This window comes from Hippocampus bargibanti, linkage group LG12 (genome assembly GCF_051943395.1).
Source record: "Hippocampus bargibanti isolate YZ-2025 linkage group LG12, ASM5194339v1, whole genome shotgun sequence".
NCBI classification, from domain to species: domain Eukaryota; kingdom Metazoa; phylum Chordata; class Actinopteri; order Syngnathiformes; family Syngnathidae; genus Hippocampus; species Hippocampus bargibanti.
Genome location: NC_142745.1, coordinates 16539254 through 16556337, shown reverse-complemented (window position 1 = coordinate 16556337; position 17084 = coordinate 16539254). Strand labels below are relative to the sequence as shown.

Genomic DNA, 17084 nt, shown 5'->3' with positions numbered 1-17084 from the left:
GGTTAAAGAGGCTAATTTGCAAATATAAGATATCATAATTTATGATTGCCTTAGTTTGGATGGTCCATGTTAATACAATTGGTTTTGAATTGCCAGCTGTCATGTGCTATTTTTCCAATTCAGGGGGATGTATTATGCGAATGCACTGGAATTGGCCATGTGAAAATGCAAACATCTTTTTTCCTTGCTTACCAACCTGCATCCCAATACCAACTTGACGCAGCCGACTGGCATCCAATGTAATTCAACAGCACCTTCCATTAAAAAAATAAATATATCATCCAAGTTTGAAGTATGGGTGAGAATTGCCATTTTTGTTCAGATGCCAGTCTCAACATTGTTCCCCTTTGTTTTTAATCAACACATCATGGTCTCAGTTTGCAATCATGTTCCATCTTTCGCTTGTTTTTTTATTAGTATTTTTTGCCTGGGTCACGACCTGATTGTTTCCTGTTAATCACATTGGAAGTGGGATTGGATTGGATTGCATTTTTAAAAAAAGTCCAATATTGCGCGGGGCAATGAATGAGTTTCTGAGCCCTGATGGCACGGCCACCCTCCAAATCACAATCAGCACAACATTACAAGATTTATAACGGAGAGATCAGGATGAGACCTGACGACAAGAAACGACTGTAGCGGATCAAGAATGCAGCTTTCAAAACTTTGTGCGAAGTCTCAGCAAAGTGATTAGAGTCGAAATCTCACATTTACAAATATAATCAGCCATTTATTTATTTATTTATTTATTTATTTATTTATTTATTTTAATTCACTAATTAATTAGTTTAATTCAATAATTAATTAGTTAATGTATTATTTGATTTGATTTCTTATTGTTTAGTGTGCGTGTTTGTTTGTTTGTTTGTTTGTTTGTTTGTTTGTTTGTTTGTTTGTTTGTTTGTTTGTTTGTTTGTTCATGTAAATTCGTCTGTGTAAACTCTCAGTCGTACAGGAGTGGTCCATCAATGAGAAGGTTTCTTCAGCCGTCATCTGTACAAATGTGATGGTTTCGGACGTTTCGCCTCCTATCCAAGAGGCTTCGTCAGGGAACTAAAGTCTGACTGGTCGTATCGGCCCTATTTATATATCCCTAATGTCCAGACATGGTGGCGCCGGACACAGCTATGATAGGTCCCTACCCTCAGGTTGGGGGGGCAGAGGACCCCTCCCTGTGGCCCCACTGATTGTTCCTACATTCCTGACTAACGACTGGCCTATTACCCCCACTCCCACCGGTATCACCTCATCAGCATAACAACCCTCCTCAGCATTACGAAAGTTGCCTAACCTGTTTTGCCTAAGCAGGCTATTGTATGAACGATCCAAATTGAACCTCACCCCACCAGACCGGTTTAATGAAGGATTTTGTTGTTTTATAAGAAACTCCTGCAATGTACGGTACTGCTACTCCTCTCCTTTTTGTATCTTGAATCTTCCTTCCCAGGGACAAAACCTAGACACTGGTTTAGATATGTGGACGATACTTTTGTCATAATTAAGAAACAAGAAATTCAATCCTTCACAGATCACCCCAACTCTGTAGACTTCAACATTAAATTTACTCGTGAGGACATTCAAGAGAACCAACTAGCCTTCTTGGATTGTAAAGTAATTATAAAAGAGGACAGAGCGCTAAAAACAGAAGTCTTTAGGAAGGCTACGCACACTGACCAATACTTACTTTTTGACTCTAACCACCCTTTACAACACAAACTAGGAGTTATCAGAACCCTCCAACATAGGGCTAAACTCATACCAACAAGCACTGAAGGGAGAGAAAAGGAGTCAAAACATATCAGGAGAGCACTCACTAACTGTGGGTACCCTCAGTGGTCATTCAACAAATGTCAGAAAGAAAGAATAGGGAATGAAACCAATAATTCTCAAGATACAAAAAGGAGAGGAGTAGCAGTACCGTACATTGCAGGAGTTTCTGAAAAATTACAAAGAGTCCTTTGGCAACATAAAATTCCCACTTATTTCAAACCGATAAACACGTTAAGACAAAAATTAGTGCATCCAAAAGATAGGCTACCAAATGAAAAACAAAGTAATGTAGTTTATTCCATACATTGTAAGAATGAAAATTGTAAAGAGCAGTACATTGGGGAGACTCAACAAATTCTCAAAAAAAGACTATCAAAATCGCAGGGATAATATAAGTGGACCTCAATTGGCAGTACATTTGCACCTAAAAGCTAGCAACCACTCATTTGACGACAATGAGGTTAAAATCTTAGCGAAAGAACACAGATGGTTTGAAAGGGGGGTAAAAGAAGCGATTCTTATAAAACAACAAAATCCTTCATTAAACCGGTCTGGTGGGGTGAGGTTCAATTTGGATCGTTCATACAATAGCCTGCTTAGGCAAAACAGGTTAGGCAACTTTCGTAATGCTGAGGAGGGTCGTTATGCTGATGAGGTGATACCGGTGGGAGTGGGGGTAATAGGCCAGTCGTTAGTCAGGAATGTAGGAACAATCAGTGGGGCCACAGGGAGGGGTCCTCTGCCCCCCCAACCTGAGAGTAGGGACCAATCATAGCTGTGTCCGGCGCCACCATGTCTGGACATTAGGGATATATAAATAGGGCCGATACGACCAGTCAGACTTTAGTTTGCTGACGAAGCCTCTTGGATAGGAGGCGAAACGTCCGAAACCTTCACATTTGTACAGATGACGGCTGAAGAAACCTTCTCATCGATTCATGTAAATTTCACAACGCAAAGTAGGAACTGCATATACCAGGCACAAAAGTAATGTTGCTTCAAGGTTGGAAATGTGTTCCAGAATAGCAAAGTTATGTCAGATACGTTAGGTAAAGCCTAAAAAAGTAAAAATATAAGTACATTTAAATGGATGGCTATGATGCTTCGGCGATGTCATTGTTTTATGTATTGCATCACTCAACAGAAAATGATGTGTTTCAAGCAACATTTCCAAACTGTTTACTAATGGCTGAACATCAGTTGACCGTAACCAACCTGCAATTACCCCCATACCCTATCAGCATTGAAAAGACGCCTCCTACTGTATTTAAGTTAATGATGGCCTCTCAAGCAGCAGTAAAATTAATTGCATTAATCGTTTTGGTCGCGAGGAATGGCAATTTCATCTCAGAGATTCCGCATGGTGAAGAAAAACTGAGGCGGCAGCTACTAGGCTCACATTAAAAGTCACAACGGAAGAGATACAAAAAAAAGCTATTGTATATATGCAAAGTACCTCACTGTACGTCTTGTGTTAATTTGCATTTAATTCGGCGGTGTGTTAAAATGAATCATGTAAAAACGTTCTTCACGCAGCGATACCGAAGCCTTTACGCAATCAAGGATCATTGGATTGCCATGCTTGTCTTTGTGCCCTCGCAGTACACCTACACAATGAAAAGACATTCATGTTAGCAGTCTGACAATGTCGAGTAATGGAAGAAAAAAACAAACAATCAAACAAACCAAGTATACTATTTATCTGATCTGAAGTGGAAATTTCTGAAGCTTTAGCTTTGAAATATTGCGACGCTAGCTTTCATTCTTCACCTCTGCTTCCTCAGCAATGTAGATGCCGCCTACACTTGTGTTCCCACCCAGCCGTGTGTGACTGTTTCGTTTGTTTCTCTGGTTTCTTCAGCCGTGACTCGGCAGCTGATCGCCTCCTATTTCTCACAGCCGGACGACACGGAAAGTCCAATTACTTTGCCCAACCGAAATGTTGCCGCATGCAGACATGACCATCCAATAAGAGATATCAATGTTTGTCACACACTCGACTCTATATCATCATGTGATAGGCGTCATTAGTCACACCAACACCAAGAAGAAAAAAAGTCTCATGACCTTTATTTTCTATGCCAACATCCAAAATGAACGGGAATCACTGATTCATGTTGCTCATTCGTTGGGGTTCAGCAGAGATGGAATTGCTTTTGCCGATTTGGCGATGGATCAGTGATGTCATTGATCCCATCTGCGTAGTAAAATATGACAGCAAACGCACTTGTTCGCACAATGGGCGTTCCGTGTGGCCATCATTCATTAAATATTTTTTTCAAGGGTTTTTGTCCTTATTTTACCATGTATTAAATGTTCATTGTAAATCAGTATCAAATGATTTTTGGTTATTCATGGATGGCAACAGTCGCGCATGGTGGGGATTGATTGTCTACTTGATCTTTTTATTTATATATTTATTTGTTCATTATATGTATGTATGTATGTATGTATGTATGTATGTATGTATGTATGCATGTATTTATTTATTTATTTATTTATTTATTTATTTATTTATTTGTTTAGATTGGATCATCTGCTGATCAGAGTTGGCTATCATGTATTCATTTTATTTTATTTTTTTTAACTCGCTGATCAACTCCAGAATCCTGATTGCGTGAAACCTATTTTGGACACATCACACAGAAGAGGTGCTGAGTTACCCAAAACCAGCTGGCGACTGAACCTGATTCTCGTGAGGAACATATCTGAGATACATGCCAGTACTGTTTTTGAATGGGAGGAATGTCGGTGCCATTTGACTGTCATCGTTGGACAGCTCTGGGACCATTGCCTGTAATGGGCAGCATTTTCACAGCCCCGGTGTGTTCAGCGGCAAAGGTCGGTGCCGTTGGACAGTCTGCAGCTGGATGGATGCATGGCTTGAGGAGCCCGAGATGAGAAGAATGGAGCGTCAGCGAAGATCGCCGATGCGTATGTTGAACTGTCGCGGCTTGGAATTGAAGCGGATTTACGTGGGACAGGAGATGTGAGACATTCTATTTTCGTCAATGGATGCTACAGCTGCGTGTTTGCTTTCAACAGAGATGTGCACATTCCACCAGGACGTCCCTGATCCATTGCAGAAAAGGACGCTTTGATCCTCTCTTCTTTCATCTAGAACTGCTTCATGGCACAAAGACGGTACAACAAGTTCCGAACAATGTGTCTTTCGGTTGTTATATTATTTGTTATTTAGTTTTTTTTGTTCTTTTGACTTCAAGATGGTGCCGCGAGAGTGGCTGCCTTTCCAGTAGCTCCTGTATTTTGTTTTTCGTCTTCTTTCTTTCCTTTCCTCTTCCTTTCATAACTGCTGCTGTGAAATGTAAATTTCTCCACTGTGAGACGAATACAGGCACATCCAATCCAATCCAATATAATATGTCACTCAAGCATAAAATGGCATGATACTTTCACAAGTAAAACCAAAAAAGCTCTCAAACATCCTTCAAGGCAAAAGCAAAGACAAGACAAAAGTGCTGCCGACAATGGTCAACTGTAATCTCTCGTGGGACACAAACTGAATTTAATTTGACACTGGCGTTCTCTGGGAAGATTACAGCCTATCACGCCATGAGCTCCACCCTCTCCCTTGCTCATCCCCCTCATATGATCTGTTTACGCAACTGGCCCATCACGGCGTGCCAACAAGTGAGAGTGATGGTGTGGGGGTGGGGTTTGGTAGGGAGGGCGGCGCTGATGCAGCTGGCAGGTATCAAAGTTTACCACCATCTATAATTTAGCTGGGAAAGAAAACTTATGGGGTGAGGTCGGAGGTGGGGCTGAAATAACTGATGCATTAATTTAGTAGTTACTGACATCTAAATCGCCAAGACATACGTGACCGTATTATTCCTACATTCATTGATTTATTCATTGATACATTAATTTATTCATTGATTGATTGATTCATTCATTCATTCACATTGGTAGACACTAATCTATTATTTGCATAAGGTGAAGTAAAGGTTTGCTGTTGAATGTTATCACAGGAGGCAGACGTTTCTGGTATGTCCTGTCATCGACTGACTAATCGGAGACAGATTGATGGCTTTTATTGGGAGTGGTATTTTTAATGCCAGGATATCATCCCATATTAAAAAAAAATAATAAAATAAAAAATAAAAATCTTCCCCATGGCTCACATGGAGGAAGTCCTCATGCATAAAGCGGGAATAATCTGTCAGATGCATGCAGAAGCCACACAATGTTCGCTTCCTCGCCCATCTGCAGAGCTTCAGCCTATCCGGTGACGTCAAGTGCGTGGATTAACACCCTCTCTTCTCCCCCATCCGCCTTCTCCCATCGCATTCGCTCCCGCCTTTCCCACTCTCGCTTCCGTGTTTTGACGGCTTATCTCGAACGGCTGCCATGCGGCGTTTACTGGCTGCTTTGAGCGAGCAGCAACATGAAACGGCAAGACGCAAACGAACACGCAAGGCCGCCCGTGTATTAAAAGGGCATTCTTTTCACCGGATATTGATCACATTGCATATTGTATGAAAGCAATTTTCCAGAGTGGGCAAAGACGACATAATCAATCTGCAGCTGCCGTCAGATGTTGCGCCGCTTGCGTTGTTGCTAAATTGTTTGGTAGAGTGATTGTTCTTCCTAGCTAATACACAAAAATACAGATATTGTATAATTGATGTCTTGCTTGAGTGGAGGGCTCAGTGTGTCGTCCATTTACTGGAAAAAAATAAGACTGACATTGAAAGAAAAAAAATCTTAAAATAACAAAAAAACGACAACATTTGACGCCATTTTGCACAGGTGTGCAAGTCAAGGCCTGGGGTCCAAATCTGGCCCGTCACATCATTTTATTCAGCCCGCAAAAGTAAATCCAACTTGTGAAATTCCATGATGCTTCCAAGGTCTTTCCGTGGCTGCACAGTGGAATGTGAGTTGCTTCAAACTCACGGAAGCCAAAGACATCAACGAGGAAGCCTTACATCTGCCAATGAAAGACTTTGAAGGGGAGTAGAAGCTCAAGTTGGCACATCGATTGAACTCCCGTGCCCCCAAGCACCAAGTTGCCACGGCTCTTCACCAGATTTCTCATTTGATCATTCTAAGGACGCTTGAGATATGGAAAAGGAAAAAACATCAAAAATTCAACCCATTTTTCTTCCCTTTTTCATGCGGGAGTTTGATACATTCAGAGCGGAAAGATTGTCATGATGTTTATGCATTCAAAATTGCATTATTAGCATTGAAGCATTGAATATAGAGCACGCCCCTCCCCCTCTCGCAGCCCACCCTGAGGGCACGGCATCAGCTTGAATGCAAATAGCACGCCGGCGCGGCTGAAAATATCATCGTTGTTGCTCAGCGTCACATTAAGTGCAAACATTTCACTTTTGGCATACGGGAAATGTCAACAGAATGATTGGCTCTGGCACGTTTTGGCTCAGGGTGGCGATAGCTGCCACGTATGCTAATGTGTCGTTATCTTCTCACGCGTAGCTTATTGCCGTTCAAGACGTGGATGCCTTTCAACGCCCTCTGCTTTCAAGATATTAAATGAAAACTTGCCATCTTGCCCGACTCTACGTGGCCCAGTATTTTTGATTGATTATAGTATGGTGTCAAAGTGAAGGCCTGGGGGCCAAATCTGGCCCACCACATCATTTTATTCGGCCTGTGAAAGCAAATCATGCATGTCAAGTGCCATGATGCTTGCTCAAGTCCGAACCAAAATTTCTAATTGTCGTATGTAAACCACAATCACAGTCATTATTTTTTACTTGAAATTGGAAAAGTCGTTATCCATTAATTTGTTGTGTACGATCCATTTAATATGTGGACGGGATGAAACATTCTTATGGCTTCCCCAAATTCATAACGCCGCCCGTAATGAAACCAAAACTACACTGTGGCCCGCGGGAAAAAAATGACTTTGACACCTTAGAATTAGAGCGTCGTTTTTTTTTTTTTTTATGCCGTTCGAGGACCCTACGTGGCATGCGGGTCCATCAAGATAACCGCAGTATGGGTTGAATTCTTTCAGGCGGAGAAAAAAGTACATGGTTCATGGTAGTACCATATTTTTTTCTCAGAACAATGCAACATTTTCGTTCTGTGAGGTTTACAAATGCATGAATCAGACATCCCGATTCCGATATGGTAGTTGTAAAAGTGTTTTTAGGGTCTTGGAAGGAGTCCCTTCACCCAAATGGTTTGAGTCTTTTAACCAATTAAATAAAAAATCACATGACAGGTGGATTACTGTAACGTACGTTAGTTTGCAGTCAGCAAATCCTCCATGAAGCATTTCCAGTTGGTCCGAAATGCTGCTACTCGCCTCTAGACTGCTACATGTAAGAGGGATCCCTTCAATTGCTCTGTTTAAACTTCTTTTTTAGATCCTATTATTTATGTTCAACTCTTTAAACAGTTCTCGCTCGTTCTCCCAAGCTTGGTTTCGAATAAGTCTTTTCGAATCACATTTCCCCACTTTAAAACAATATGATCAAATCTGTCGTCTTGACACCAAGCCTTTAACAGTTGTAGTATGAAACGGCAAATACCTTCAGGGCCGCTTGCCGTCAAGCACAAAGACCTTTGAGGCTATTTGGATCCTTTCCCCGGAGACTCCGAGTGTGTGGATTCAAGAGCACAAAGCTGATGCCGGCCTGTTCAACAAAAGCTGACCTTCCGTGGTTCCGCCACAAAAGGAATTCGTGACGGTGGTGAGCACGGGAAAAATAAATCTTTCAATTCCGATGTACACTGTGCAGAAGAAAAAGTTATTTGAATCCTCCACCAATCCCTCCCCCGCAATATTTGATTCTCTATTCGACTGTGCTCGCTCCGTTGGGGTCAGCCATTGTACGCTTTTAGTTTGCGGTGTGCTGATGCCTTTTTTCTTTGATGAAATCACTTGACTATTTACAAGGTTAAATGTGATGTATTCCTCGACAGCGCGCAGCCACGGCGTTAGACTGTCGCATTAGAGCTATCAGCAGAATACATAATGTAGTAATGGGCTATGCAGGATACTTGGTTAACTCAAACTGGATTGTGGAGTGTGGATCGATAAAATAAATAAATAAATAAATAAATAAATAAATAAATAAATAAATAAATAAAAATAATAGCCTGCAGTGGGCTGACAATTAGGTTTTGGCAAAAATGAAGGAAGGAAAAAAACACTTACAAATACAAATGTTTCCGTCATAATGAGTCTAGATCCCTCAAGGCTTGTGCATGGGATATCATTATGATTTGAACAACCGCCAGTCGGCATTAAAAGATACGCTTGTGTTGCCGCTGTTGGTAGTAGTAGTGCCGCTGTTGGTAGTAGATCGAACTGTCGTCAAGTCAGCGGGCAATCCCATTACGGCCGCAAACAAAAGAACACAAACAAGTGCCCAAATAGCGCCGACATTCCTAGCTGCCAAATCTGTGTCGGAGGAGGCGAAAATTCATAGTCTTTGACGATTGCCGTGGTTAAAACGTTGAGATCGCTCCATAACAGGTTCAAACGTAGGACAACAGGTGTCAAATGACAAAACAAAAGACAAAGCAAAAAAAACCCGAACTTTCAGCGACGGTAGCCATTTTTTATTTTTACAAAATACCTGATGCTACTGCACCTCCAATGACTCGAAAAAGCATGCGGTGTTTGCGTCAATGTCAGCCGAACTCCTCTAGTCATCAGGCCGCCATCATTGTCGCGTTTTGCCGTATAAGCACTGAAATCTGGCTTGTGTCTGCGGGCGAGGCCACTGCACCCCAAAGTCACAGCTTGAAATGATCTGAAGAGCACCGAAGCAAAGCCCCGGGGTTGCTTTGCTTGATAGTAGCATCACCGCCGCAACCACTTTCCGTCAGCCGCTATCTTGTCAGTGTGTCAGCAGCAGGCGGTCGCCCTGCGACGGCAACCATCGGAGACTAAAAGAGATGTGGCGCGGATGCTAAATCTTCAAATTTATGTTTGACAGATTATTAGTTTTATTATTGCTATCATTTGTATCTGTATTTTAAGATCTGACACAGTCAGGGGTTTGTATATACTTTGTTCATCTTGAATTTTTCCAATGAAATTCTTTCTTTGCACTTTTAATGTTCCTGCATGATAATCCAAAACTGCCAAAGGGGGTCCAAAAGCAATCCCCAGGGACCCCTTAAAAGCCTTTTTTTGTGTCTCCTTCCTTCGACACACCAGATCGAAATGGCTAACGTCCTGTTCCGTTCCATGATTCTCAGTATATTTCTTACTGACGACTCTACAAACAAGAGTTGGCCAAATTGAACCGGTCACAAATCATGACGGAGCAATTCAACCTCATAATGCAGAGAGAAATCAATTTAATGGGGTGGGGGGAAAATCCCCTTTGGCAGCCGGCGGCCGTCCGAGACCTTGTTCAGGACGGGGGAGGTACCCGTGTGAAAACAACGCCGGGGGCATCACTCAGCCTCAGCGAACTCCGCTTCCCTTGACAGCAGCTTTTGTCTGGAATCGAACCCGATCGTTCAGCCTTTGCTCCCGATTGTGCACCGCTGAGCCTCGGGCAACCATGAATCATTTGGCTCTTCACAGATTTCCTAGCGGGGAAATTGCCATATTGAGCACTGGAAAGCCTTGAGCCAATCGTTCCGACCCTCGAGAAACATCAAATGGCACCATCGGTGTGAGTGGACGACCGCATCAGAAATTTGCCATATTCAAAGTCAAAGTCAGCTTTATTGTCAAATATGCTCATATGCATGACAAAAAGCACATATGAAATTACTGTCCTGTCTGACCCAGCGTGCATTTATAATGACTAACAAACATAATTGGATTGGATTGGATTGGATTGGATATGCCTTTATTAGTCTCACAGTGGAGAAATTTACATTTCACAGCAGCAAAGTGATGAAAGGAATGAAAGTAGAAAAACGAAATACATGAGCTGCTGGAAAGGCAGCCACTCTCGCGGCGCCGTCTTGAAGTCAAAAGAACAAAAAAAAACTAAATAACAAATAATATGACAGCATAGAGACAATATGACAAAACAAAGCCGGGAGAGAGAGCAGCTGCGTCTTCACGTGCCGCCATCTTGGGGAGAAAAAACAATAATAACAAATATGACAACACAAAGAAACAGAGAGTCATTCATTCTTCAGGACTTGCTGTGTCCTCTTTGTGTTGACATGAAGCAGTTCTAGATGAAAGAGGAAATAATCAAAGCATCCTTTTCAGCAGTGGATCAGGGACACCATGGTGGAATGTGCACGTCTACTACAAGCTAAATGTTGAAAGCAAACACGAAGCTGTAGCATCCATTGATGAAAATATTCAAACCGCAATTGCTCCCGTTGCTGCGTCATCAGTGGATAAAATGAGTTGACAGCGTTCAATGGCTCTGACAACCAAACAAATGCGAATAGTTCGAGATGCGAAGGCACTGAATGTGACACATGAGTGCGACCACTAGAGGTGCAATTAAGCCACTCAATCAGACACCTTATTACCATCCATCAAAGGACATTTAAGAATGTTACGTCAAACTGCCATGGATGATTTTGGAATGCAGAAGGATACAGGAAAACCCATGCAGGTACGGGTGGAATCGAACCTTCACCAAAAACTCCCAAACAGCAAATACACGTCCGTATAACCCATAGCAGAGAAATACACTCAAGCAAACTTTCTACATCTTCCCATCATATAAACACAATAGAGGTAAGATATTAAGCCCGAGGCCGAATGTCAATCATTGCATTCTGGTCGGGCTCGGGTTGGGGGGGGGCAGGGCTTCTCTCTCGCGGACTTTTTTTTTATGTCTATAAAATGTATCTGAAAACGAATGGATACTAAACTAATGTTATTCTTTGTTTATTTTTCTCATTTATGTATGTATATTTATTGTGTTTATGTGTTCCAGCCTCTCTCTCTCTCTTAAGGAAAGTTGTGTCCATAATTTGTAAAATCACTTCAAATGACTTCTACTGAGCACATTTTACAAAGATTCCACGGCATATAGCTATATTTTACGTTTTCAGACTCGCGCTGAATATTCAGGAAGTCTTGTTTTTGAGCTGATGACGATGCCTGACATGACGTCATGTTGGAACGCCCCTGACCGAGAAAGCGACACACAATGCATTTTGGGTACTTTGTTTGGTCTGAAAACTTGGTGTTGATCCGTGTTGATGCTGAAATTAGAAGGAAAACACATGAATTACGCGATGGTGAATCATTGTGTGTTGCACCAAGAGAACTATTTGATTCTAGTTGACACAAATTCCCAGTAGACAAATCAGCCCTTTTCCAACGAAGCTTGGGCGCCATATTGTGCATTTTCTGCGATGCTACATTGGAGTCCTGATGGCTCGAATTGATACGCAAATACTTCTTTAATCGATTGCAAACATTTATGCTTTCCTCTTCAAAACTATTTGAATCATATTCATAACTGGATGAGTAACAAGAAAGCATCTTCTCCGAATCTGAAGCCATTGTTTTGATTCTAGAGCAAGGTGAAGACGTCCTGGCGTGACGTCACAAACAAGGGTGCAGGACCTTCTGAAACTCGCAATTTCCGGGGTCATTTGGAAGTAGTTTTTGGACACTTTAAATCATGTTTATTGGTGTTTTGCATTTGACTAAATATATCAACCTGCGTGTTTTGGGTATTTTAGATGCTACAAAACGTTTTTCTGATGTCAGTTAGGAAAGAAAAAAATGGTGTCGGTTGTCCTTTAAAGTATGACACGTAAGGATGCACTGTTGCTGTTGTAGTTTATGGCACAACCCATTAAAATGACGGACTACCTTAAATTTTCCGTCAACGCTTAAAAAACCTCCGCAATGATAGAAAATGGTTGGTTAATGTAATCTCCATAGAAATGTAAAAGATGTCAATGTTTATACAGTCTTGTTTAACTTAGATTTCATTAGAAAGGCTTTCATTTGTTGTTATAAATCCTTCAGAGTCCTCACAAATGACGTGAAATTTCGGGTTTGCTTCAGGCTCGGGCCTGCAAATCAAGTTCATTGGCTTTAATACCCGTGGGTCGGGTCGAGCTGGATTTTTTTGGCCCGATCTTACCTCTAAACCTCGCTACCCCACCCCATCTAAACAAATCACTGCACCGAAATTTATGTTGAAACTCCCGCCAACAAAAGTGATCACACCCCCAGAACAGAAACCTCCCCAGAATGCCCCAATTGGGCTCAAAGCATCAAGATTATGTTGGGCCACCTGACGTTTCAAGCGTTGAGTGAGGAGCTTGCCTGACTGTCAGGTTGCCATAACGACTTCTGAGATGCTCAATTCGCTTGGTATTTAGAGACATGCTTGGCCAGTCCACCACTCACTCTGGATTTTTAACCAATGCTTGGGGTTGGTGTTATATAGCCTCCACAAAAAAAAAGAGAACAAATGATACACCGATTTTTGTAATGTAACAACAAAACGGTATGCTTTCAAGAAAATATTCACACTTATTTTTGGAAAAAATATATTGATATTTTTCTGGTATCAAAGTCACAATATTATAACAATAGATGTGTTTTTTTTTGTTGTTTAAATGGGACTCTGCTCCCTCTTTAAAAGTTCATTATTAGGGCGGGCACTCGGACCAGGCATCTCACCCAGCAGGTGAACGGGAGGGGGCGGATGCATGTGACATATATATCACTGCATTTGCTTTGAGTTAGATCCACTTGTTAGAAGTTGGAATAAACTGCTACACTGGTGACCCCAACGTTGGAAATGTTCATGGCAGCAGACGAAGAGATGTCTTCTACGGCCATGTCGCCACGACCGGCGCCTCCGCTCGCAGCTTCCGCCTGTGCCGTGAAGCTGCCCGAGTTCTGGAATAGCGACCCGGCTTCGTGGGTCCAACATATGGAAGCGCTTTTCCACCTACGAGGCATCACGACAGATGAGCCGAAATATTATCTGGTCGTGGCGTCTCTCAACGAACGGACTACTCGTCGTGTATTGCCTCTCTTGCGTGCACCTCCACGATGCGGGAAGTACAACGCGCTCAAACAACTGTTGCTCACGGTTCACGCTATCACCCTCTAAGAGAGCAGACAGACTTCTCTCACTTTCCGGACTCAGTGACGGAAGAGCAGTGGATCTCATGGACAATATGCTGTCGCTCTTAAGTTCGGATGAGGCCGGATTCCTTTTCCCCCATCTATTCCTCCGTCAGCTACCAGCGTCAGAGCGCGCCGCGCTTGCTAACTCAACGTGCTTAGCGACCGGCGACTATCAACGTTTGGCTGAAGAAGCGGATCGAGTGCTTCTGGCGACACAGTGGTTCGCCGTGCACAGCGTGACCGCCGAACCCCTCGGTGAAGTGGCATCGACCATAAATCCGACCGTCGTGGCCGCAGTGGGATCGCAGAAGCGGCGCGGGAAAGCCATCTGCTTTTTCCATCAGCGGTTTGGCGCCGGTTTGGCGCCGTCCTGCTCGGGTTACGTTCGTCCCCAGAAGAAGACCTTAAGGCCGCTCCGGCAGGATTAGTACTCGGTCAGCCACTCCGCGTCCCTGGTGAATTTCAGTTGGAATAAAGACATACTCCAGACAATCGTGTGTTCTCCTTCCTCAACTGCTACATTATTCTCACAAGGTTCCGATTTCTTGCCGACAAAAGGAACCTTTGTATCTTTCCACTAAAGTCTAGTCTTAGCTTTACTATTCGGTGTTCTGGTGGGGTCCACACTATCTCTCTCGGAGAGATGTACAACATATGTATGCATGAACAGGTCTTCTAAACAAATAAATAAATAAATAGTTAATTGGTTAATCAATCAATCCTAGGGAAGCATAAAAAATATAGCCAAGCAAGCGAGGTGGCTTGGCACTGCAAGTGTGACGCTATGACATGGTTAACAGACACACAAAAATCCTCATACTCATAACCACACAAACACGCGCACGCACACACACGCACACACACACACACACACATACACACACACACACACACGCACACGTACTGGTCCACCCTCAGTTTTTTTCTGTGTTTTGTCCGCGCTTCGCCCTCACCCGAACACGATTCATCCCCGGTAAGCCGTTCACCGGTGCAGCTTTTTTCCCTTCTAATCGTGCAACCACTTGTTTGACCCCCCCCCCCTAACACACACACACACCCACACACTGTGCACGTGCTGTCATTTACACAACCTCCAGGGGCTCAAAAGGTCAATGCTCTTCATGTCATCGTGTCAGGGAAGGAAGTGGCAGGACTGAGTAGCGTTTGCGTTTTCACAGGAAGTTTATATGTGGTGAAAAATGGCGAGCCAGATGAGAGTGAATGAGAAGTCTGACTTGGGATGGGGACGGGTTGGGGGTGGGGGACTCACATTTTTAGCTATTTCTTAATGCTCATTTCAATCGTGCAATCGATCTCAGGTACCGCTGTATAATCTAACCCCCCCCCCCCCCCCTTCCCCCCCAAAAAAAAAAATATTCCATATGCCCCAACGCAAATCCATTCATCGCTGCCATGCACGCGAGGCGTGATAGCGGAAGTTGACAGAGAGGTGCATAGCGCCACACCGCTGCTGAGCACCAAGCAAATTCATCATTTTGTTATTTCGGCACAGCAGCTGCATACACCCCCCACCCCACCACCACCACCACCACCACCACCACAGACACGCACACTACCCACACCCCCGAAGGTTATGATGCATTTTTTTTTTAATTTTCGAAGTGCATCTGCGACAGAGTCGGAAAAAGTTGACCTCCACCCCATCCGCTGTAACACAGCACAGTTGAGCTTTTGTGCGCCTTGCGTTTTATTTATTTATGTTGCATTTTTTAACGCAAGCATAGGTGTTGGAAGAGCAGGTGGGGTGAGGTATACGAGGGGGTTGGTGTCTAGTCGGTCGCTTACCCATGGCTAAATCCAGGTGCGCGCACACGAGCAAACACAGTGATAAGACGCGCATCATTGCTCCTTCGTTGCGTTAAATCCCAAACTCCACTGGCGTTTACATGCTCCCCGGGATGACGCGGCCATGCGGTGCCCAGCATTCCAGACGTACGCGGCTCAGAGGTGCCCCCGAAATCCAACTAGTAGTCATGATGCAAGTCCAAATGCAGGCGTCGATGGAGAAGGCTCGCGCGCAAGTTGCGCGTGGATGCAAGCATGCAAGGTGTCGCCCGTGTGTAAGGGAAGGAGGTAAAAATAAGGAAAGGGCGGGGGGGACGGGAATTACGGGGACTGGGGGGGTCCAAAAGAAAGCTGTTCTGGCTTGTTTTACTCCACAGTGTGAGTCCGATTCAGACAAAAGGCGGCTGAGGCGAGCGGAGCAGCAGTGACAACGGGAGGAGAGGTTGGTGGGGATGGACGTGCTGCTCTCTCTCTCTCTCTCTCTCTCTCTCTCTCTCTCTCTCTCTCTCTCTCTCTCTCTCTCTCTCTCTCTCTCTCTCTCTCTCTCTCTCTCTCTCTCTCTCTCTCTCTCTCTCTCTCTCTATCTCCCTCTCCCTCTCTCTCTCTCTCTCTCTCTCTCTCTCTCTCTCTCTCTCTCTCTCTCTCATCCCAACGCTCCTGCTCTTCACCCCCATACTCCCCATTCACACCGAAGCGCATTCATTTCGCTTTTATTTCACACAGTTGCGTTCATAATCTCCCACTAGGATTTGAACCGCTCTAATTCTGTCCATTAAGACGATTTAGTGCTGCCAAAAGGGTACAAACATACACACACATACATGCGTGCACGCATACACACACCCATGCGTGCGCATACACACACTCAGAGTATACGTTGGACTTCAATCAACCCAGTTTTGATGGCTCGTTCCAGTGACGTGCAGTCAGGGGAGGCAGGTGAGGCAGTGCCTCACCTGTCATGGAAACCTGTCATGGAAATATCAAATGAAAAAATAAATTAAACAGTTATATGTACAGTAAAGTCTCGTTATATCGATATCGGTTATATCGATAGTACCGCTTATTACGATACTATTTTCATTTCCCTTGCACATTTCTAGTCTTTTTATGTATAATTAGTACCGTTTAGTACGATACCCGGTTATTACGATAATCCGGTTATTACGGTGCTCCTTTTCATCCCCCGCCGGCCATTTTTGTTGTTTATATCGATATATCCGTTGCGCCATTGGTCAACTTGGTCACGTGTCTTGTTACGTGAGCCGCCATCGGTCGCGCCATTGGTCGACTTGGTCACATGAGCCGCCATCGGTCGCGCTATTGGTCGACTTGGCCGTGTGACTTTGTCACGTGACACGCCATCGGTCGCGCCATTGGTCAACTTGGTCACGTGTCTTGGTTACGTGTCACGCCATCAGTCGCGCCATTGGTCGACTTGGTCAGGTGACTTGGTTACGTGCCC

The 17084-nt window shown here is 43.7% G+C and overlaps 1 protein-coding gene across 2 annotated transcripts in view; it reads right to left on the bottom strand.

Annotated features, from left to right (window-relative positions):
- Positions 1–16069, bottom strand: part of igsf21a (immunoglobin superfamily, member 21a) — a 208373-nt gene extending 192304 nt beyond the window's left edge. Inside the window, exon 1 of one of the 2 annotated variants that reach the window (XM_089010127.1) lies at positions 15620–16069. In XM_089010127.1, the coding sequence (XP_088866253.1) occupies positions 15620–15677 (58 nt within the window). In that variant the 5' untranslated portion in view covers positions 15678–16069. The remainder of the gene's footprint in view (positions 1–15619) is intronic. The other variant, XM_089010128.1, reaches the window with a different exon arrangement.
- Between the last annotated feature and the right edge of the window lie 1015 nt (positions 16070–17084).